This window comes from Schistocerca cancellata, chromosome 8 (genome assembly GCF_023864275.1).
Source record: "Schistocerca cancellata isolate TAMUIC-IGC-003103 chromosome 8, iqSchCanc2.1, whole genome shotgun sequence".
Taxonomy (NCBI): domain Eukaryota; kingdom Metazoa; phylum Arthropoda; class Insecta; order Orthoptera; family Acrididae; genus Schistocerca; species Schistocerca cancellata.
The window spans coordinates 492871398-492895693 of NC_064633.1; the positions used below are offsets into that span (position 1 = coordinate 492871398).

At 38.2% G+C, this 24296-nt stretch overlaps 1 protein-coding gene across 1 annotated transcript in view; it reads right to left on the reverse strand.

Moving 5' to 3' along the window:
* LOC126095204 (E3 ubiquitin-protein ligase Iruka-like) overlaps nt 1–24296 on the reverse strand; it is a 126635-nt gene that overhangs the window by 58923 nt on the left and 43416 nt on the right. Inside the window, exon 3 of the mRNA XM_049909937.1 lies at nt 17927–18042. Within this exon, the coding sequence (XP_049765894.1) occupies nt 17927–18042 (116 nt within the window). The remainder of the gene's footprint in view (nt 1–17926; nt 18043–24296) is intronic.

A 24296-nucleotide genomic window follows, 5' to 3' on the forward strand; every position in this document is an offset into this window, starting at 1 on the left:
TGCGTAGCAATCTATCCTTTTCCCAATATTGTTGTTACTCCTACATTATTTACATAACCCTCTATTTTGTATGAGTTGGACAACAAAAGAATGTTATCATTAAACCAGATACATAAACAAAAATACTGTCTACAAAAATTTCTGTTCCAGTGGTACTATTTTTCAGGCAAGTACAATAATTGCAACTACATATCGGTGAAACATATGACTTTACAGGTCTGACAGCAAATGAATACTTTTCTGAATATAATACACACACTATCTGCAACTAAACTGCAAACCACCAACTCCAAGCAGGAAAACCCAACATGTATTTTAATAATAACAAGAAAAGGAAGCAACATACAACTACTCAATTTCAAAACACAAACAATTTCTACCTGTATGACAAACAAGGATTTGCATGTGTAACACCTTTCTACCGTTAAATCTAAAAACTTGTATTACGCCAAGGGGAAAAGGCAGCGACAAACACCCAGAAAAAAAAGGAAAGAAAAGACACAAAACCTTATTCTAGTACAAAGAAACTGATTATAATTAGAAAACAACGACTGTAGGAATGAGCTTAAGACTGATCATAGGTAAAAGCAGTAAATAAGGATAACATAGCCATAAAGTATCACAAAATTTTGTATTAAAGAGGAATATTTTACTTAACTCTCTAATCATAAAGTCAGAGTGCATCATCATTAAAAGATATTTCAACCTGTTTTCCAAATTTGCACATTGTTTACAACACACAATGTATCCGAATAATTTTGAGAAGTCCTATCCTCTGTTCCTCCATCTTTGCAAACATCCAAAAATTAAAATAATGAGGGTTCAAAAATAAAATATTGAAAAGAAAGACAATATAAGGAAGTAAAAAAAAGCAACTTCTCCAGTAAGAAATATTTGTCATTCATATTATTACACAATGCATCACAAGGTGCAATCTGTTTCTCACACCATTTTCTTTGCTCTCGAGTGAGATGAAATCTTAAGGTCCAAACATGTGAGCAAACTTTCTTGTCAAAGTTGCCCTTATCCAGCCACAGATTTGTCAAACAAGCCCATACACGTACAAAGTCTGTCAGTTTAACTTCACTCTGAAGCATACATTGTGTGTGTTTGAGAGTATTTTGCCACGATTGAGAATGGGTGCAAATACAAAGAAAGTATTTCTGGCATCGACTCTGGCACCATGTTTGAAGAAGAAGAATGCAAGATGCTGGTCCAGGGAATGGATTAAAATGAGAGATTCACCCACAAGAACCTGATACAGGAAATATTACTCCGAGGACCTAATGATTATATCAACTTTTTACGAATGGACAATGAAACTTTCAATAACTTGTTAAGGTCCTCATGAAAGATCAAACTTGTTTGTCCAATTTGCTCTTATCTATCCATGGATGTGTCAAACAAGCACGCACATGTACCAACAAGCCTCGTCAATTATGCTGTATTTTGAAACTAGTAGGAATGGCTACAAATGTAAAAAAAAAACATTTCTAACATTGATTCTGGCACTGTGTTTAAACAAGAAGAAGATGAAAATGAAGAAGAAGTAATCACGTCATTGGTCCCAGGAATGGTTTAAAATGAGAGAAATATACAAATGAAAGTCTGTTAAAGGAAATGTTATCTTCAAAAACTGATGATTACATGAAATTCCTGTGGATGGACAATGAAACTTGCAATACTTCTTTAGAGTTACTTCAGCCTCACACTGAAAAAGAAACCACAAGTAATGTAACTTTTAATACTTGTTTACAGTTACTTCACTCTCATATTGCAAAAGAAGACACAAGTATGCGAAAATTATTCCTTTATACTTGGTCCTCTAATAAAAATTCATTAAAATATCACATCGTGCGAATGTATAGCCCAGATAATCCGTGTAAGAACTGGAGAACTTCGATATTTTTTTTTTTTATTTCAATGCACTTCCGTTTTTATGATATGCGTAGAATACTGATTTTCTTCTTCACCTCTTCACGCATAATATGACAGTGAAGGATGCGACACCATTACCAAGTAAAAACTGTTTTTCACCATAAATATGTTGCAAAACACTGACATGGTCATTGCCCACCATGTCAAGTTTTTTGTCAAAATTTCTGGCAAACATGTAAACACACACTACATTTGACAAACAAGTCGAACAGCACTTCACAGAGTCAAATATTTGACAAACATAGTAAAGTTAGACAAACTGTTTGCTCCTGTATGGGGGCCTTCAGGAAAGTGTGTTCAAGAAGTTTGGGTGCTGACTTTTACTTCCAGATCTTGTTATAAGATCAAATATAAAACTTATTTGATTGCATCAATGAAAATATTAAACATACAAAGCACATGAATACGTCCAGATCAAATTATATATTTAAAAAAAAAAAAAAAACAGCTATTACACAGCACATGCTTGGTATTAAATACACTGTTAACAGTATACAACACAATATGATACTCCTACATCCTAAGTGCAATTGTAATTAACTAGATCTATTCAAACAAAAAGAAATATACCTCTATGAAACCAAAAGACCAGAATCCATGCAAAATGAGTAAATAGAATTTAGAATCAACAGTTATTTTAGAAATTTTAAAGAGAGTTATTTTGGAGATTTTAAAGACTTACCATAATGTACCAGCATGTAGTAATTTGATATAATGTAACTGAATAAATGTCAAATACAGTTTAATGCTGGCTACAAATGAGAAGCAACATTTATGGACAATATACTATATCTTTTAACTGATTTTGAGCTATACATAAACATGTACTCTTTGTGGTAGTTAAGTTTTGTGGAGTGTGTTTGCAACATTAAACATGCAGTATTACATGCCAATACAGTGTGGAACTGTACCTCCCATCTTCTCTGTTAAACTACTCAACTTAGCTCATTTTAGCTGCTTTGCATTTTTTCTTTAATTTACTGTTTTCAAAATTTAACACATAATCTTCTTTTAACAAAAATGCTCTCTACTACTATTTCATCCTGCTCAAGAACAAGGTAAACAATGTCCAAAGCAAATTGTACCTGACAACAGACCCACAGGGATTGAAATCCAATGTGTAATAACAAGTGCAACGAAACTTCCTGGAAGATTAAAATTGTGTGCTGGACAGGACTTGAACCCAGTTCCTCTACCCAGTGCAGACAAGGCTGTGAGGGGGAGCTCGTTTGAGTGGTACAGTATTTGTCTGCTAAAGTATAAGATTCCAGTCTCAAGTACAAGTAGAGGCCAGAGTTTTGACCTGCTAAGAAGTTTCAAATCAGTGCACACAATGCTGCAGAGTGAAACTTCATTATGGAAATAAGCAGAACCCTTGAGACTGGAGGCCTTGTCTGTTGAACTTCCGACATGCTGAATATGCCGAGGTCCAGAATTACAATTTACGAGTAAAATGTAAGAAAACAAAACAAAATAGATCTTATATACCCCTCCCTCCTTAGTGTTTCAGTCACAGCTTTCTGGTTGATCATTGCATCTCTTTTTCTTGGCACTTTATGTAAAATACACAAGTTTTTCCATTTAACTGCAACACCTTACTTAGCCACTGCAATAGATGTTGCCATATGATAATGACGCACTGCTGCTCAGATGGTTTTCTAATCCAATCCTCTTTGTAGAGCAACATTCCAGGTGGTCAATGAGCTATCGGCAGAATGAATTTTCCAATTACCAAACTGTATACCCTTTCCCGGTCAAATTGTGCGTCTTTTTAAAAAAATTAATTTCATTTTACTTTCAAATAATTCCAGATATACAAATTATAGTTTTTATTTGTGAGATATTAAAATGGCTTAATATAGGTCCCCTGACAATAGGAAGTTGTGGGCAAATCTTTATTCAGCAATTATGTGATGATGTAAACAGAGAAGACTTTGAATTCAGGCCATTAAATTTAATTTTTGATAGTCCTGTAGACATGTAGTTTGCCATGTAGAAAACATGATCTGACACTTGAACGTCTTAACTGTGACTGCTTCTACATACAACTCGCACCTATGTTGCTGTTATGCAATGGCCAGTGTATATTACCGATTAGCATTGGATAAATAGTTTGTCTTCTTCCATTTTCAAGTGAAAATTCCACAAAAACCAATATTTATGTTTCTGCTGTTGCTAATGTCATTTATACAGAAGCCTATCATTGCCTGCAAACACAACATGCCCATAATTAAAAGATCAGTTTCAAAATGCAGTAGAAAGAGAACCACTACTCAGAATGACATCAAATTTGAATAGTACATTATTCATACAGGAGAAACGCCATGGAATAAGCAGTAATTTAACGAAAATTTGACCAACAAATGGCACTGTATATGCCAGAATATGCACTCCAACAGACATGCGGCACATGGCTGTTCCTCAAGTTTGCGTCCGAGATGCACAACATGGCTGCCTCTGTGAAAGAGCATGCATTGCTGATAAAGCTCTTCCAGACTGCGTCAGGAGCCCTGCAGACGTTCCAGAGACTCATTGGTATGAAAAATAAAGCATTGGTCCAAAGTCTGCTAAGGATCTGGAGAAAACGATTATAAAATTCGAAATGACAGGTCCTTTTGAAGTTCAATGTGATAGAGGGGTCAAGCAGTGGTGTCCAAACATGCAGCAGATGAGGAAATTCCCAAACTTTGGATATGCCTGCAAGCACAGTACATAAGATCTTACGAATCATCCTGTATTGCTGTCCATACAAAATCATGCAAGTTCAAGAGTTGGCTCCTGCTGACCTGCCAGCAACACAAACGTTCGCTCTGGAATTTCTTGCTTGCATAGATGTGGACAATGAACAGCAATGGAGAATTCTGTGGACAGACAAAGTCCATTTCCACCCCCCAAGGGCAAGTCAATATGCACAGCTGCAGAATAAGTCAAGATACAGAGCTGCAGAATACGTCAAGATACAGAACTATAGAATATGAAGAATGGAAAATCCGCATGCATATCAACCAGTTCCACCTCATTCTGCAAAGGTGACTGTAGGTCGGTTTGATAGCATCATTAATAAGAGAGCCACAATTTTTCGTGGAGATGAGTCCTGCAAGTCCTTTTATGTGTAGCATCTCTGGTAATGGCAATGAGAGTCTTTTGTGCACCAATATCATTCCAACCCGTCAACAGCATGGATGTGTGAGTAGGATCATTTTTATGCAAGATGGCATTCCTTCACACACTGTATGCTCAGTGAAGGGGCCACTGCAGAGGAATTTTGGAAATGCTAGAATTATCAGCCATCATTTTCCTCCAGCCTGGTTGTCCATATCACCTGATCTTTATACATGTGAGATCTGGCTGTGGTGTTACCTGAAACATATGTTCAGTGCTCCAATTACGAACATAGCTGAACTGAAGGTATTCACTGTGCAACACATTCTGGATGACAGATGGTGAATAAATCACCAAAGAAGTTAGGATCAGTCCCTCGGACATGGGAGAGCATGTGATCATTCAAGACTGTGCAGGAAAATTTGTCCATTCGTATTCTTAAGAACAGTACATTTTCATATGAAACTATTCAAATCCATTGAATGCAATGTATACTACAGTCCATGTGTTGAAATCTGGTTTTTGGAATGAAAACTTCAATGTTTTTATCAAGACAATATACTCTTTCACAGAGGTTTGCAGATGCTCTGATTAACAATTCCAGGGACAGTACCAGGATACAACAGCAACACAGAGAGAAATTTATTAGCCTCCAGTGAGACTATGCCCTCAAATTAATGTGTGTGAAATTATTAGATTTGTACATGCTCTAATTGCATTTGTGTGAGTGGCACTCTTAGGCTCTTAGAAAAAACATATAGTCTTTTCCAAGGTACAATATTTGACACATGCTCGTGCTTCAATACAACATAATTTTGAGTGGAAACATGAGAACATAAAGCAAAGGTAGTTGACCTTTTTACTCCTACCGCCCACATTTTTAACTCTGTTAGTAGTAAAATTTTCTAACAGCTCACTTGTTCCACAGCAATGGGGTGGTTTATGAAGTAGGGAAGTGACTATATAAAATCTGTAAAGCTGAGTTACAGCAAGACAAAGCATATTATAATAAAAATAACTCACTCAAATACTTTATATTGAATTTTCACTAATTTTGGCAGAATAAATCTTCATAAAACAACTTACTGTAGTTAAATTTATTTTTGTATTTATATGTTGAATACCTACTCTTAGAAGCAGAAAGTCTGATGAAATTACATTTAGGTAATTAAATATTTAATGAGAGCCCTGAGGCTGCGAAACTAAATACTGATTATCTGGCTCAATTTTTGTAAGAAACAAACGCAGGTCTCCTCTTCAGGAAGTATATGGGCAGTTTGTCTCTGTTGTCATATGATTAACAGCACTAAAGCCAGATTCCACAAGATATGAGGTAGAGAAAAGTATCAATAAACTGAATGTAATTATACACATATATGGATACGAGACAGACTCTCTTGTTTTGCCATAGGTTTTCATATCCACTTCTATTGGATTTATGTTTACTCCTCCATCATATCTAATTTCTAAATTATTCTTGGTAAGTTGTATCAGCATCTGCAGTAAAAACCATAAATCTCCAGTTTCAAACTATCTTCAAATTGTTTTTTACGTCTAATTTAAATTCATTGGTGCAGCTACTGAATTTGACAATATCATCTGGAGCTACATTGTCTTTAATAGATGGTAATTCAAGAAAGAGGTAAAATTTTCACATCAAAGAATTATAACTCAGCAGTTCAAGTTTGTCAGAAGTAATGAAACAATATTCTGGCAATCTATAAGTGTTTTATTTGCCTCTTGAAGTTACAAACTGACATAATTAAATCTCTTTAAAATATCTGCCAAATAAATGGCATTATCCTTTTTGGTTCTTAACTGCTGATAGAGACTGCTCATTATTTCTTTCAACAAATTGTACTGCACTATCATATAATGCTATAAATGGAGCCAAAAATGTACTCTTTGACAGCCACAAAAAGTTTGTCTGCAAAAGTGACTTAATAAAATCTTCATTACTATTCTGGCAAGACTGCCAAAATATTCTATCATTTTTTGAATTGGATCTAATCTTGTTTTTGGCTCGAATTATTGTAGTTAGTGATGAGATTTGTACTTAACTGATTTCCTACTACATGTCGTCCATGTAACACTCGATGAATACGTTAAACATCTGGTGCTTCTTCCTTCAAATAAGCAACAAATCCACAATAGTAACCTACCACCGATGGTGCTCCATCAGTAAGGCATGCAACAATATTACTCAAAGGAACAGCATTTCTTCTTGCAATATACTGTTTTCATCATAATAACATACATGTGTCATCAATAAAGTATTATTATCTGCAATAGTAAACTTATCCAGATGCATATAAAATGAAAAATGTTGAAGAATACTTGCAAAGGCTCCCCCCCCCCCCCTTTCAACATTGACTGCCATGTCTTCAATTCACTGCTTTACTGCACTATTACTTAGGGGCAATGTTTTCAAAATTTGATGTACATTCTGATGCATTACTGTTGAGAAATTCTTTTATGGAGGGTGTTATTACCATTTCTCAAGTATTATAGCTTTTACTACTTTGTAATTAATTGTGAAATTCAATAAGTGGCAATTAATCCACCTTTATTCACTGCATGTCATTTCTTAAATGATATAATGATTGTTGAATGATTTTGACATTTTTATATTTTTCCTGAAAATATTAAATGGACTTGCCCATACCATTTGACTGCCTTTTAGAAAGATGATCTCACAAGCATCTTGGCTTCATCACCTTATTGGATAATTTACGACACAATCAACACATCTGATATTTTTTTATTTAATATTGATTCTATGAAACCCACCTTCAGATATTCTAACAATTAGCCATTTTGAGTCATGGGCTCACAATATTTCACAATACTTTGTTTGAAGCTGTAGGCATGTGTACACTGTCATAAATCTGCTTACCTCCAAGCGCAGCCACAAACGAAAGAGTCTGTGCCGTGTGTCGTTATCTATGCATAACTCTCGCACATTGTGGATTGGGTTTGGGGCAGGGGCAGTGCCGGCTACCAGCTCTGCTTGTCTGATACACTTGGGAGGTGCACAAGTTGTTCTGGGATAAGACTTGTTTGTATCGCACTATAGTGCCACTGAGTTTTTCTAACATTACATGAACTACACTTATGCCTGACTGGCACTAGTAGTAGATTTTCTGAAATGTAAAGTGTCACAGGGAATGTTACGCAATTCTAATGGAAACGCGTAATATGTTGTCGATTCACTTCAGATAAAATTCCAAGCTTTCAACGATGCCCTCCATCACCACAGTCAGGGACTAAAACTATCTGTCGTGAACTGGTAAGGTTCCCACTTTTATACTCATAGGACAGCATGCTATAGGCTAGATTACATCATGGTGACACATACATAGGCTGTGCACTCTGCATCCACAAGTTTTGCTTGCACACTCTATCCAGCATTGCCAGCAGTATCATGCATCGCATCAGGCAGTGAACTAGCTAAAATGACTGATGGATCTGCAATGCGTTTGCCACTATCACCAGCCGTAGCTAATTTTTTCATGGAAATTGTTTAAGAACTAGCATTGAACAGTGCTCCCTTCCCAGCCTTGCGTCTCCAGATTTTTAACCTGCAAGCATGACAATATAGCACTGCAGCAGGTCGTTGCTCACTTGAATGGCATACATCCCAACATAAAATATACAGTGGAGATGGAGAATGACTGGAAGTTACCTTAGATGTGTTCATCGAATGGAATTAGGTTGAAGACTAGGTCATTCCGTATACACAAAACCAATACAAACAGATCTGTACCTCAACAGGTGTAGCTTTCGCCATCTAACTCAGAAGAGAGCTATGCTGAACACCTTAGTACACAGAGCCAGAACTATTTATACACGGACCGCCTCGGCTCCGAGATTGAGCTTCTGGTAAGACCAAGACATGATGCTGTTCAAACAAGCCAAGAGGACCGGAACATAGCACCGTTTCCATTCTGCTGTACAACTAGCAAGATAGGAGTAGTCGTAAAAGGCATGGCATCACACCAGTCTTCTGGCCAGCCAGAAAAATTAAAGAAACACTGCAACTGGTTAAAGCTAATCTCGGTCTGAGAGTGCCAGGAATTTATTACATTCCTTGCGAGTGGCAAGTGGTACACTGGTCAGTCAGTACGGAAGGTTGCCAATCGTTGCGTAGGAGCCTGAACGTCACATGTCATACTACTGATGTGCATGCGTGCTCACATCATAACTTCTGCCCTCACAAGCATCTTGGTACCCTCCTCACCACAATCCTGTGTTTACTACACAAAAAGTGGATTTGTTCTTTATTGTAGGTCCATTTTACTGATTGTTTTTCTGGTCACAGGTCACACTATCCTGTGTCTTATCCTGCATAAGGGCTGTGTGTCATACAGAGAGACAATAAACTCTCAATTATCTGTGGTAATTTGGACTTTAAAACTATGGATAACCAAATCTGGCAGATAATCCACAATTAAAAGCTGCTCAAAAACAAAACTTAATTACAATGTCATAATTAAAATCACTTAGCTAATATTTATTATAAATTCTGCCTTAATCATCATAGTATATGTGAAACATCGGTACTTACAAAGAATACAGTACGATCCAGTTTCATATTACCTTACACTATTTTGAGACAAAATACAGTCCAGTGCTTGCTGTGTTCAAGCAGCAGATTGTTTACTATATTCATGTGGTAACATGAAATTATCACTCTCCTGAGGCCACTCCTATGTTAAAGAAATATTTTCAGCATGGGGGAAAGAAAACAGGAAGAAAAGGAAAAGAAAAGAAAAGGAAAGAAGGGAAGAAGGAAAGGGAAGGGGGGAGGTGGTAGGGGAAAGGGAAAGGGAAAGGGAGAGAGAGAGAGAGAGAGAGAGAGAGAGAGAGAGAGAGAGCATGGATAATTGAGAGTTTACTGTATATGTCTTTGGTTGTTCTGACTGAAATAAATGTCTTTTGATATACTGTGTGTGTATTGCAGTATTCTCCTTTGGACTTGCTACACAGTTTATAGTTTGGTACATCACCTACCCACACACCTGCCCACCAGCAGACTTCTCATTTTCAAGATAATATTGGGTGTGACCTTTTCCATACGATATTTCAACACTTTCTGTTTAGTGCAAGTTCGTTACGGTGTATTACATTAGCTCTACAGTTTGGTTCATCAAAATGTTTTTATTAAATAGGTGGTTCCTTGGTAGTCTGCGATTGATAGATTACTCTGCTGTAACTTTATATTCTCGTTTTATTAGTTATTATTACTATACGGTACATGGTGATACAGGTAGTTAACAGAGGGGGGGAGGGGGTTGATCTCCAGTAAGTGGTTTTACGTTTTATGACAACATATAAATAAATATTTTACCTTCCAATTGTACTCATCGGTATATCATGGGAGCTCATCAATAATAAGTAGGAAAAAGAGTGGGCATAGTACTGAGCTTTGTGGGACTCCACAGATTATTAGCATTTTGTCAGAGAATTTTTGCATATTTTATCTCTGATGCAATTAGCTTCAAGCTACTGAAGCAACAGTGAGCAATTAACAACATCAAAAGCCTTACTAACATCAACAACAATACCAAAGGAAAACTCTCTTTGTCTGAAGAATTTAAGAATGTTCATTGAAATTAAGAAGTGCATTACTACAGCCCCTTTTTAATAAATCCAAACTGGTGTTTAATCAAATACATTTTCTCCAAAAAAGCTGTTAATTTTATATGATTTTTCAGTTATTGTAAATATAGGCGGAAGTACAGAAAAGAGGTAATAACTGCTTAAACCATGACTGTCTCAATTTTTGAATAGTGGAATTACCTTTGTGGCCTTTAATAATTCTGGGAAATGCCCTCTGTTTATTGACCTGCTTATCACATTACATAGTGGTGTCAAAATTTTCACAGTAATATTCATTTATAAGTAATCTGGGATACCATCAACACCACATGATTAAGAGGATTTTGTGGTTGTAATGATTAATGACTTTTACACCTCTTTATCAGTTACCGGGGTCAGGAAATTTCATTTGCTTGAAGTTGGGAGTAAAGTTGTGTAGGATTCTGCTGATACAATGATTCTGGAAGAAGATCTTCACCAATCTTTGAAAACTACTTGTTGAATAATATAGCTCTTTGCTTTGCACTCAAATTTTTGTAGTATTAGCTGGCGATAAATAGTTCCACTTGGCATTGGTGGGGACCAATGACTACTTTCCAGAAAGCTTTACTCATTATCTCAATTTACAATATAATGCCTCCCACGAACCACAGACCTTCCCGAGGAGGTATGCCTTGCGTGCCTCTATGATACAATAAGCAGTACCATGGCTACAACCACAACGGAGGTGTATCTGTGGAGAGGCCAGACTATTATGACGTTCCTCAAGAGGTGCAGTAGCCTTTTCATCAGTTGCAGTTATAACATCAGCCAACATGGCCTTGCTACGCTGAGACTGCTAACAGCTGAAAGCAAGGACAAATAATATTTGTAATTTTTTTGAGGACATGAAGCTCTACTGAATGGTTAAATGATGAAGGCATCTGCTTGGGTAAAATATTTCAGAGGTAAAATAATCCCCCATTCAGATCTCTGGGTGGGGACGAACAGAACAGTGAACACATTTTCAAGGCGAAGACAGACACGATGCCAACTCTCACCACAGTAGTACAAGTTTATATGCTAACTAGCCCTGCAGGTGATGAAGTGATTGGAAGAATGTATAGTGAGGTAAAAAAATTATTCAGATGGTTAAGGGAGATGATGATGTAAGTATGATGGGGGGATTGAAATTAAATAGTAGGAAAAGGAAGAGAGGAAAAAAATAGTAGGCAAATATGGACTGGGGGAAAGAAATGAAGGAGGAAGCTGCCTGGCAGAATTTGCACAGATCATAATTTAATAATGATTAACACTTGGTTAAAGAATCATTTATATGTGGAAGAGATCTGGAAACACAAAGGTTTCAAACAGATTACATGGAGGTGAAACAGCACTACCAAGACCAAATTTTAAACTGCAAAACATTTCCAGAGGCAGCTGTGAACTCTACTCATAATTTATTAGAATATTACAACAACAACAACAACTTGTAGAAAGGTAGGAAATTAAGAAACTGGGACCTGATAAGTTGAAAGAACCAGAGGTAGCTGAGTTTCAAACAGAGCATTAGGCAAAGATTTACTGAAACAGGGTTAAAGATGACAAAAGAATGTGAATAGGTGCTCCTGAGAGGTGAAATAGTGAAGAGAGTAAAAGATCAAATAGGGAGAAAGTCAATACCCCATAAAAAATGCACGACATATTGAATCTAACTAAGGAGAATATATATAAATGGCAGCAAGTAAAACAGATAAAACAGAATGCAGACATCTAAAAAATGAGACAGATAGGGAGTGTGAAGTGGCAAAGCAGAATAGCTATATGAGAAATGTAAAAACGTACCCTCCTGCACAACTAGAGGCAAGATAGAATTAGCCTGTAATAAAATTAGAGAGAGAGTTTCAGAGAAAAGAGAAGCAGCTGTGTGAATATCAAGAGATCCAATAGCAAGACAGTTCCAAGTACGGAAGGAAAAGCTGAGAGGTGCAAGGAATACATAGAATGGCTACAGAAGGATGGGCTTGAAGGTAATACTGTAGAAAGGAAAGAAGAAATACATGAAACTGATTTGGGAGATATGATACTGTGAGAAAAATTGGATGGATTACTGAAAGGGGTTGAGTAGATGACATTCCCTGTGAATAATTGAGACCCTTGGAAGAGCCAGCCATTACAAAACTATTTCACCTAGTGTGCACAATATAGCAGACTTCAAGAAGAATGTAACAATTCCAATTCTGCTGACAAGTGTGACTACTACCAAACTATCAGTTTAATAAGCCAGGGCTGCACAGCACTGACACAAATTATTCACAGAATAATGGAAAAACTGTTAGCATCTGACCTTGAGGAAGATCAGTTTGGGTTCCAGAGAAATGTAGGAACGAACATGTGAAGCAATACTGACTATGACTTGACTTAAAAGATAGGTTAAAAACAAAAGATAACCTACATTTATAGAATTTGTAGATTTAGAGAAAGTTTTCAACAGTGTTAACTGGAATACAATCTTTGAATTTCTGAAGATAGGAGGCATCAAATACAGGGAACAAAAGACTATTTTCAACTTGTACGGAAACCAGGCTACAGTTAAGAGTGTCGAAGGATATGAAAGGGAAGCTGTGGTTGAGAAGGAAATGTGAGAGCTGCAGCTTATCTTCTATGTTTTGCAGTGCCAACATTGAGATAAATGTAAAGGGAACCCAGGAGAAATTTGGCAAGAGTGTTGAAATTCAAGAAAAAATAAATAAAAAACTTCATTGTTAGCTGATGACATTGTAATTCTGTCAGAGCCAGCAGAGGACTTTGAATAGCAGTTGAATGGAAGGGATAGTGCATTGAAAAAAGGTTATATGATGAATATCAACAAAAGTAAAACAAGCATAATGGAATGTAGTCAAAACACGTGGTACGGGGGGAATTAGATTAGGAAAGGGCACACTAAATGTAGAAGATCAATTTTGTTATTTGGACAATAAAATAACTAATGATGGCCAAAGTAGAGAAGATATAAAATGCAGACTGGCTACAGCCAATACAGCATTTCTGAAAAAGGATAATTTGTTAACATATAATATAAACGTAAGTGTTGTGAAGTCTTCTGAAGGTATTTTGATGGAGTGTAGCCTTGTATGGAAGCTAAATGCACGCACGCGCCCACGCGCACGCACAGAGAGAGAGAGAGAGAGAGAGAGAGAGAGAGAGAGAGAGAGAGAGAGAGAGAGGGGGGGGGGTTGGGGAGGGGGGGCAGGGCATGCTTGCACTCGCTCACAAGGGGGAGGAGTGTGCTAGGCTTGCACATGAGAGTGTACAATAGGCAGCTGTATCAAAACAGTCTTCAAACTGAAGATCTTGATGAAAAAAAGTAGTAATGGTTCGAGATCTGTTTTGGGTTTGATATGACTTTGTTGAGGAAATTTCTATATTCTTAAAGCATCTATGGGAATCGATCACTGTTTGACTCATTTTCCACATGAAGATGTTTACAGCCAAGGTGGTTATTCTTTGTATGCTCCATCCATTGTATGGAACATGCAACTAACTATCCACTGTCTCTAAATGTCAGTTATTAAATACATATAGTGAGAGGAAAGGGAGTTTAACACACTGACACACAATATCAACATTTGTTTACCTTTTCAGTGTCACTCTTGATAAACATTTTTTTCAGATCTTGTGCTTCAGCAGGTACTGCAAGTAGCATTACTTTGTTGGAATCTATTACATGTCTCCTGTAGGCTATCTTTGGTACTGAGAGCCTGTTTTCCAGCCTTGTATGTTCATTTTATTTTGAGGAGGACACCTTCACTATAAAGTTCTTTGGGGCCTTAACTGAACAGCAGGATGTGGGTGTTACTGTTGTATGCACCTTGATCACATTTGTCAAACAGGATGTACTTCTTGGTGTAGTAGTAGTAGTAGTAGTAGTTTTCAGTCCAGAGTCTGGTCTGATGCAGCTCTCTATGCAACTCTATCCTGAGCAAGCCTCTTCCTCTCTGAATAACTACTACAACCTATATCCTTCTGAATCTGCTTAGTGTTTCCCTCTATGATTTTTACCCCCCCCCCCCCCCCCTTTCCACACTTCCCTCCAATACTAAATTGGTGATCCCTTGATGCATCAGAATGTGTCCTAACAACTGATCCCTTCCTCTAGTCAAGTTGTATCACAAATTCCTCTTTTCCCCAATTCTGTTCAGTACGTACTGCTCATTAGTTATGTGATCTACCCATCTAATGTTCACCATTATTCTGTAGCACCACTTTCAAAAGCTTCTATTCTCTTCTTGGGCTAAACTAGTTATCAGCCATGTTTCACTTCTATACATGGCTACACTCTATACTAGTAGTTTTTGGAAAGACTTTCTGACACTTAAATCTATACCTGATGTTAACAAATTTCTCTTCTTCAGAAACACTTTCCTTGCTATTGCCAGTCTACATTTTATATCCTCTCTGCTGTTGCTCTTCCAGGTCCTTTGCTGTCTCTGACAGAATTACAATGTCACCGGCAAACCTCAAAGTTTTTATTTCTTCTCCATGGATTTTAATACCTACTCCGAATTTTTCTTTTCTTTCCTTTATTGCTTGCTCAATATACAGATTGAATAACATTGGGGAGAGGCTCCAACCCTGTCTCACTCCCTTCCCAACCACTGTTTCCCTTTCATGCCCCTTGACTCTGGTAACTGCCATCTGGTTTCTGTACAAATTGTGAATAGGCTTTCACACCCTGTATTTGACCCCTGCCATCTTCAGAATTTGAAAGAGAGTATTCCAGTCAACATAGTAAACAGGTTTCTGTAAGTCTACAAATGCTAAAAACACAGGTTTGCCTTTCCTTAATCTGTCTTCTACGATAATTTGCAGAGTCTTTATTGCCTCACATGTTCCAACATTTCTACAGAATCCAAACTGATCTTCCCCGAGGTCAGCTTCTACTAGTTTTTTCATTCGTCTGTAAATAATTCTTGTTAGTATTTTGCAGACTTGACTTATTAGACTGATAGTTCGGTAATTGTTACACCTGTCAACACTTGCTTTCTTTGTGATTGGAATTATAATGCTCTCTCTCAAACACTCTACAGTCTATGGTTCTTTCAGTTTATCCATATCCCATCTCCTTTGCAGTTTCTTCAGTTTTAGTCTACAGTTCATAACCAATAAATTGTGACCAGGGTCCACATCTGCCCCAGAAAATGTCTTAAAACTTAAAACCAGGTTCCTAAATCTGTCTTACCATTATGTAATCTATCTGGAACCTTCAAGTGTGTCCAGGCCTCTTCCACATATACAAACTTCTTTCATTCTTTTTAAACCGAGTGTTAGCTATGATTAAGTTATGCTCTGTGCAAAATTTTACCAGGCAGCTTCCTCTTTCACTCCTTACCCCCAGTCCATATTAACCTACTACTTTTCCTTCTCTTCCTTTTCCTTTCGAATTCTAGTTCCCCATGACTATTAAATGTTCGTCTCCCTTAACTATCTGAATAATTTATTTTATTGCATCATAATTTCTTCCATCTCTTCATCTGTGGAGCTAGTTGACATATATAATTGTACTACCGTGGTAGGCGTGGGGGCTTTGTGTATATCTTGGCTACAATAATGCGTTAACTATGCTGTCCATCGTAGCTTATCCGCATTCCTGTTTTCTCCCCCGCACCCCTTCATTGTTAAACCTACTCCTGCATTACACCTATTTGATTTTGTATTTATAACCCTGTATTCACCTGACCAGAAGTCTTGTTCCTCCTGCCACCAAGCTTCATTAATTCCCACTATTTTAACTTTAACGTATCCAATCCCTTTTTAAATTTTCTAACCTGCCTGCCCGATTAAGGGGTCTGACATTCCACACTCCGATCCGTAGAATGCCAGTTTCATTTCTGCTGATAACGACATCCTCCCAAGTAGTCCCCACCCGGAGATCTGAATGGTGAGACTATTTTACCTCTGGAATATTTTATCCACCAAGAGCACGCCATCATCATTTAACAATATAGTAAAGCTGCATGTTCTCGTGAAAAATTACATCTGTAGTTTCCCCTTGCTTTCAGCCATTTGCAGTACCACCACAACAAGGCAATTTTGGTTGAAGTTACAAGGCCAGATCAGTCAATCATCCAGACTGTTGCCCCTGAAACTACTGAAAAGGCTGCTGCCATTCTTCAGGAACCATATGTTTGTCTGGCCTCTCAACAGACACCCCTCTGTTGTGGTTGCACCTACGGTATGGCTATCTGTATCGCTGAGGCATGCAAGCCACCAATGGCATGGTTCATGAGGGAGGATGTATTTAATAGATTAATAAACAAGTTGATTTCCACAACTGTACAACAAAGTTTGTATTAAAATCACCTTACAATATAATTATTTTGCCTTTGGTCCTCGAGAGCTCCAATTTATCCTGAAATACTAACACATTACTAACTGGTGCTGTACAGATGCGTATAACAATTGATTTCTGTTGCCAGTACCACATACTTCTGCTTTTCACATTCCACAGTGCTTTCCTACACGCAGTGTCACATTACCAATACAACAAGAAAGAATATGGTAGAGCTGGCTTACACACAACCTAAGTATTGTTTCCAGAGTGGAAAGTAGAAGAGCTGTAGTGGCAGAAGACCAAGTCTGGTTGTCTCTTGTCCTTCCATAATTCAGTCAGTGACAGCACTGCACATGAAACGGGAGCGTCTATGTTCGAGACCACGTGTGGCACACCGTTTTAATCTATCAAGAAATTTTATAAGGTATACATTCCCTAAAATACATACTGAAGGATTTATACTGGCAATTGTTAGTGCTCTACCTTCAAAATACCAAGATTCAGAATAACAAAATAATTATTGTACTGTGTGAATTGTGTGTATAATATCTTCAGACAGCAGAAAGATTTTTCCTGCAACTAAAATAGTTGTGGGAACAAATTAAGTGTTTCACTACTACATTTATGAAAAAATTATACACAGGTGGCGATTAACACTGAAATGATTTCTTGAGGAGCACATTTGAGGAATAGGAATTCAACTGTAGCATTTTTCCATAAAATCATGAATCAGATGAACAAAGAAATATATCGCTTTCTGCTGTCTAATGTACTGACACACTCCAGACAAAACCTCTTTTCTTTTTTCCATTGCAAGGAATAAGATCACATTTTATTGTCCTGCACATATGATTTGGACATAAATTAAGTAACATTTGAAGAGATTACATACCAACAATGTTCCTCATGTGCGAGTATGTAAACTATGGCACTTTTCCCCAGTTTTTCCTAACATGCACGATACTATCTTACCTAGGACCAGGTCGGCGAACATCTGCTCCATCTCTTTCACGAACACGAGGTACACGTCTTTCAAGGCCACCACGGCCAACTCCCATCAGAATATCAGTGATGCGGTCTTCCAGCCGCTAAACACCAACAGAAATTGAACAAAGTGTACAAAGTTTAGAAAGCTACAGCATTCCAATAAAGTACTTATGTTAATCAAAACATCTACAAATTAGTTAACTGACAAACTGCTCTACATCAGTGACAACAGAACTGAGCATCAATGCAATTATTACCAATGCATGATTGTGTTAGAGCTTTCAATCAAAGACACAACTATAACATTTTAAATAATATGAGATCATTTACTTTGGAGTATATAGGATACAGCACCACTTACTTGATTTGCAGAGGAATTGTGTAGCAGCCAAGCAGAAGAGGATGAGCTTACAGACAAACAGAGTATATATTCTCTCAGATATTTTCCTTTTCTGAGAGCATATATACTCAAAACAAACAATGGAAAATCCAGGATGGAATGTAACAATATTATAAGAAGAAAAATTGCCACTCACCATATAGTGGAGATGCTGAGTCGCAGATATGCACAGCAAAGACTTTCACATTTAAAGCTTTTGGCCAATGGCCTTTGTTAACAATACACACACACACACACACACACACACACACACACACACACAAGTGCACGCGTGCACACGTACACAAATACAACTCACACACACGACTGCTGTCTCAGGCAACTGAAACTACACTTCGAGAAGCAGCCACAGTGCATGATGGGAGTGGCGACTGGGTGGGGGTAAGGAGGAGGCTGGGGCAGGGAGGGGGAGGGATAGTATGTTGGGGGATGCAGACAGCGAAGTGCTGCAGGTTAGGCGGAGGGCAGGGGAGAAGTGGAGAGGGGAGGGAGGGAGTAGTGACTAATGAATGTTGAGTCCAGGAGGGTTACGGGAATGTAGGATGTATTGCAGGGAAAGTTCCCACCTGCGCAATTCAGAAAAGCTTGTGTCGGTGGGAAGGATCCATATGGCACAGGCTGCAAAACAGTCACTGAAATGAAGGATGTCATGTTTAGCAACAGGGTGGTCTATTTGTTTCTTGGTCACAGTTTGTTGGTGGCCATTCATGCAGACAGACAGCCTGTTGGTTGTCATGCCTACATAGAATGCAGCACAGTGGTTGCAGCTTAGCTTGAAGCCCTGCCTTTGATGGGATATGTGATGCTAGTGACTGGAGTAGGTGGTGGTGGGAGGATGTATAGGACAGGTCTTGCATGCAAGTCTATTACAGGAGTATGGGTCATGAGGTAAGGAATTGGCAGCAGGATGTTGTTGTGTAAGGATGGACAATTATACTGTGTAGGTTCGGTGGACGGCAGAATATCACTATGGGAGGGGTGGGAAGGATAGTGGGCAGGACATTTCTCATTTCAGGGTGCGATGAGAGGTTATCGAAACCCAGGTGGAGGATGTAATTCGTTTCTCCAGTCCTGGGTGGTACTGAGTTACGAGGGGAATGCTCCTCTATGGCCGGATGGTGGGACTTTGGGAAGTGGTGGGAGATTGGAAAGATAAGTCACAGGAGATTTGTTTTGCCCTTTTGCGCCTATCCCATAAAAGGCAGGAATACCTGTGAAACCAGTCACTTTGTCTACATAGTAAGCTGCAACCACTGTGTTGCATTCTACATAGGCATGACAAACAAAAAGCTGTCTGCCCACATTAATTGCCACCAACAGACTGCGGCCAAGAAACAAATGGACCACCCTGTTGCTGAACACGCTGCCGAACATGATATCCTTCTATCCTTCATTTTCAATGATGGCTTCACAGCCTGTGCCATATGGATCCTTCCCACCAACACCAGCTTTTCTGAACTGTGCAGATGGGAACTTTCCCTGCAATACGTCCTACGTTCCTGTAACCCAGCCGGCCTCAAACTTTGTTAGGTACTGTCCTCACCCATCCAGCCCCTTCCCTGTTCCCATTCTGGCACTACACAGCCCTCATTCCACCACCACACCCAGTCTTTTTATTTATTTCTCTCCTTTTCCGCAACTCCCCCCCCCCCTTCCCACCTCTCCCTGCCTTCCACCTAACCTGCAGCACTTCACTGGCTGCCACCCTCACCATACGACCCCTCCCCCTCCCCGCCCCAGCCTCCTCCTTACCCCCACCCAGTCGCCACTCCCATCATGCTCTGGTGCTACTGGTCACAGTGTGGTTTCAGTTGCCTGAGACTGCAGTCATGAGAGTTGTGTGTGTGTGTGTGTGTGTGTGTGTGTGTGTGTGTGTGTGTGTGTGTGTGCGCGCGCTTTGCCTTTCTGCGGCTCAGCATCTCCGCGATATGGTGAGTAGCAACTTTCCTACTCATAATAGGATATATACTCAGTTGTTTGCCTTAATTTCAATGTAACTCTGAATTGTACTTTCCCAATGGGCAGTCAATTATTTTCCTCTGATGTTGAAGGAATTTTATTTCCTGCGCACCGTTCTTGTAAAGTGGGTAACAAGGCAATCCAAGACAAAATTGATCATTAGTCTCAATACACAGTATATTGCTTTGAATGCTAAATCGTTAAAAATATTCCACCACCTTAGCAGAGCAACTCATCTTAACACGTACATCTACAGAGAACTTTATGAATTACACCTCTCAGTTTACTTTAACAACTGCTCTTCAAAAAATTTAAATAGATTAAATCATATGAATCCTCAAAAGTTTTATGAATATTAGTGACAGATACAGCAGTGACAATGATAACATGCAATACCAAGTCTCTAGAATCTGTAAGATGTATATCACTGGTAAGCTAGAAGTCTTGTTACTGGAAATGCATACGGCTCCAAATGTTTATTTTTCCCAATGTGGGTAGTCTTTGGTGTTTTGTATTGATAAAATGTATAAATACCAAAACTGCTTCCATTGAGAAGAGCAGGAAAGATACTGATAGAATTAAAAAACTACAGGGAACAAATCTACAACTGAAACGCATATTCCACAACATTTGAGACAGGACGACAAGTTAACTCCACATTGAACCAAAATTCTGGCCCATATCCATTTGAGTGACCAAAAGTAAAAATGAACATTTTATAAAACCAAAACAACAAATCTTCCACATGTATTTTTCTCAGTTACTACCCTTTCTGCCAGGTATATAAATTCCAAATGCAATTTTCAGCTACAAGTAAGTGAAACGGATTAAATTATTAACTGAATTAGATGAATATACCATACCTTTTCCTTAAAAAGCGTCCACCAAAAAGTTTTTATGTATCAAAAGGTAGCTTAGATTTGAAAACTTTAATTCTTTTTATTAGCCCTGAATAAGAACTCTGTTTAAAAATTGTGTAATTTTGTGTCGTTTTCCAACAACTTTTGATAGTGCTTGCATGACATTGTTATTTAATCACACACTACCAAGAATATAAGCATCTTTGCCTCCCTGTCTTCTCACACAAGGTGGATCACTAATGCCTTAGGATCTGGACAGAGCCTCTACTGAAGCCCCCCTTCCCCATTTTCTAGCAACAGTGGAACTTGTGGCTCCATGAACTTTCCCAGTGTAGTAATTGATGATATTCGTGTTGGGTCTCCAGCCAGAACATAACATCATCTTGGCACAATATTTCGGCGGTCCATCTGGGCGCCATCTTCAGGCGAGTAAGCCATTGCACTAACTCACCGAAACTGAAATCGAATATGTCACCGCGGCTCCTTTATACACTGTCTGTAGGTCCACAACACTTGCAAGAACATAACTGCTCTCTAGAGCAAGACAACAGTGCACTGCTGGGGAAAACTTGTGGAAACAATAAATTGATACACACTATTGACAGCTATTGATGACCAAAACACAGACCGTTGTTTAATGTCAAACAAAACTGGGTTCCAATGCTTACTTAAAAGGACACCCATTATCTCTGTTTATAATCTAGTCAAACAGCTGGATTTCAAGTACTTCTTTCACTACACAGTCCCAATAACGCAACATAGGGGTGACCACTTGTGTCTCATCGTGTAACATTTCATGTCCTTCAGTAAGACAATGTTCCGCAACCGCAACTTTTCTGGCTGAAATAAACATGTGTGGCGATGGTGCTCCATGCATTGATCCTGGAGCATACAAATCATTTCTCCGGTACACGCTTTCCTGCAGTGGCAGGCAATTTTGTAGACACCAGGCTTCCTCAAACCCAAATAATCCTTCACTGAGCCCAGCAGAACTCTAGTTTTAGCTAGCGGACGGAATACACTTTTAATATCAAATCTTTTTAAAATTCTTCCTATTGGTGAACATATGCTTCCCACAAAAGGTAGGAATGCCACCAATTTGCCTGTATGTTCTGTTGGTTCCTGCAAGGGTCCACCCTGTAGAGCATGACAGATCTGATTGTTGGTATACCCATTTGGCTCGAACACTACTTTTAGATGATCCAGTTCTTGTGTCAAACTATCTACATCTGAGGTGGCATAAGCTCTTTTTACCAATGTACTTAGGACCCCATTGCCTTAGTATGGTGATGACAACTTGATGCATGAAGATATTGGTCTGTGTGCGCGGGCTTACAATAAACACTGTGTCCTAATGTCCCATCATCCCTCCTGTAGACAAAGATATCTAAAAACGGTCGTTTCCCATCCTTTTCAACTTCCATCATTAATATTTGGATGCAGACAATTAAAATTATCTAGGAAATAATCCAGAGCATCTCTCCCATGCGACAATATGGGAGAAGTGCCAACTGTGAAATAGAGAAGGATTAGACTTGGCAGCAAGGCCTTCTATTAGCAGTAAAGGCAAGTCAGCATTGTGTAAAACTGACATTGTCTTTGCACTTCAGTCCACAATGTGAGGAATTGCATTGATTTATACAAAAAGATGGGTTTAGTGTATTGTAAGATGCTGAACAGTTTCAGGAAGTTCAACTAACAAAGGCACTACATGTTTTACCACGTCAAAGAATGAGGAAAAGGAAAATGTGAAGGACCTAGGAGAGTACAAGAGGTTTTAAAACTTAGAAGGAAGCTCTCTGAAGAAGAGAGAGAAAAAAAAAGTGTTTAATTTATACGAGGTAAAAAGTTGCATTACTTTTAGCAAAGTCCTTGTGCCCTTTGAAGGATGATGATTTAATAGAAGATTACTTTGTAGTTGCAACTGATCATTTATGTCCATTTCAGGTACAAAAATCCATGTAATGCCTATATCAAACCTGATAACTGTGTGTTGCATACAGGTTATGGCAGACAAAGTTCGGAGCTAGATGGTAAAATTATTGTAAAGAGTTTGTTGCCTGTTCTTTAGCATTCTATGAAAGTGTAGATATCACTTGCACACAGATTGATGTAATATTCTCAGCAGTTTTGAAGAAACTGTAAGAACATATATTTGTCGTGAAATTTGTTAGTCTGTGTGCCTACAGATGGAGTGCCAATCATGTTGGGCAGGGGGATGGGGGGGGGGATCAAGATCTTTCTAAATCTATACTACCAATCCAAAGTAAAGTGCATGGCGGAAGTTACATCACATTAAACCAGTTATTAGAGGTTCTCCCTATGATTGTTTAAATGCCTCTGTGTATGCTGTAATTAATACAATCTTGTCCTCATGGTCCCTATGTGAATGATACATAGGGGTGTTTATTTGGTAATAAATAAACAATCAGTCTATTTTTTTTTTTACGATTTATTCAACCATAAACATGTTTTCGAGCCATTGCAGGCTCATCTTCAGATGGAAGTGTTACAGAAACATTACCCTGTAGACCAAGTGTAGCTAGATGCACTGCTGGTGCTGCTGGCGGAAATTACGGAAATTTAATAATCGGTGATGAAACATTTATGTATCCAAAAGTTTTTATGTTTTAGGTACTTACAGTACACTGCCTTGTGGTATTCACATCAGATTGCTTCTTATAACATGCATTATTATGCTATGTACACAAATAAACACAGTATGTAGCTACATTTGGTTTTACACTGGCTCACAGGATGTAAACATTCTATGTTTTTACAAAGAACATGGATATGAAAGATACTGCACTTTTATTACATAATAGTCTTTGGCAAGAGATGCACTGAATTATGATACAAATATTACTAGTACCGGTTTTATATTTCAGTAAATGTCGCTTGCTACATACAAAAGGTAAACAGCTAGAGATGAATATGTAATACCATAATTAAAAACTTTTTGTGAGTTAGAGAATTCCATAGTCGTTACACACCAAGAAGAACAAGATTTATGCAGGAAGATGAATTACTGTCATTTTTTTGTGCCAGAATATCCTGGAAATTCTGGAAGAAAAGGTTTTGCATTGATTCAGTCTGTTCGTTCAGGATTTTTTGGGGCAATTTCTAATTGTTGAAG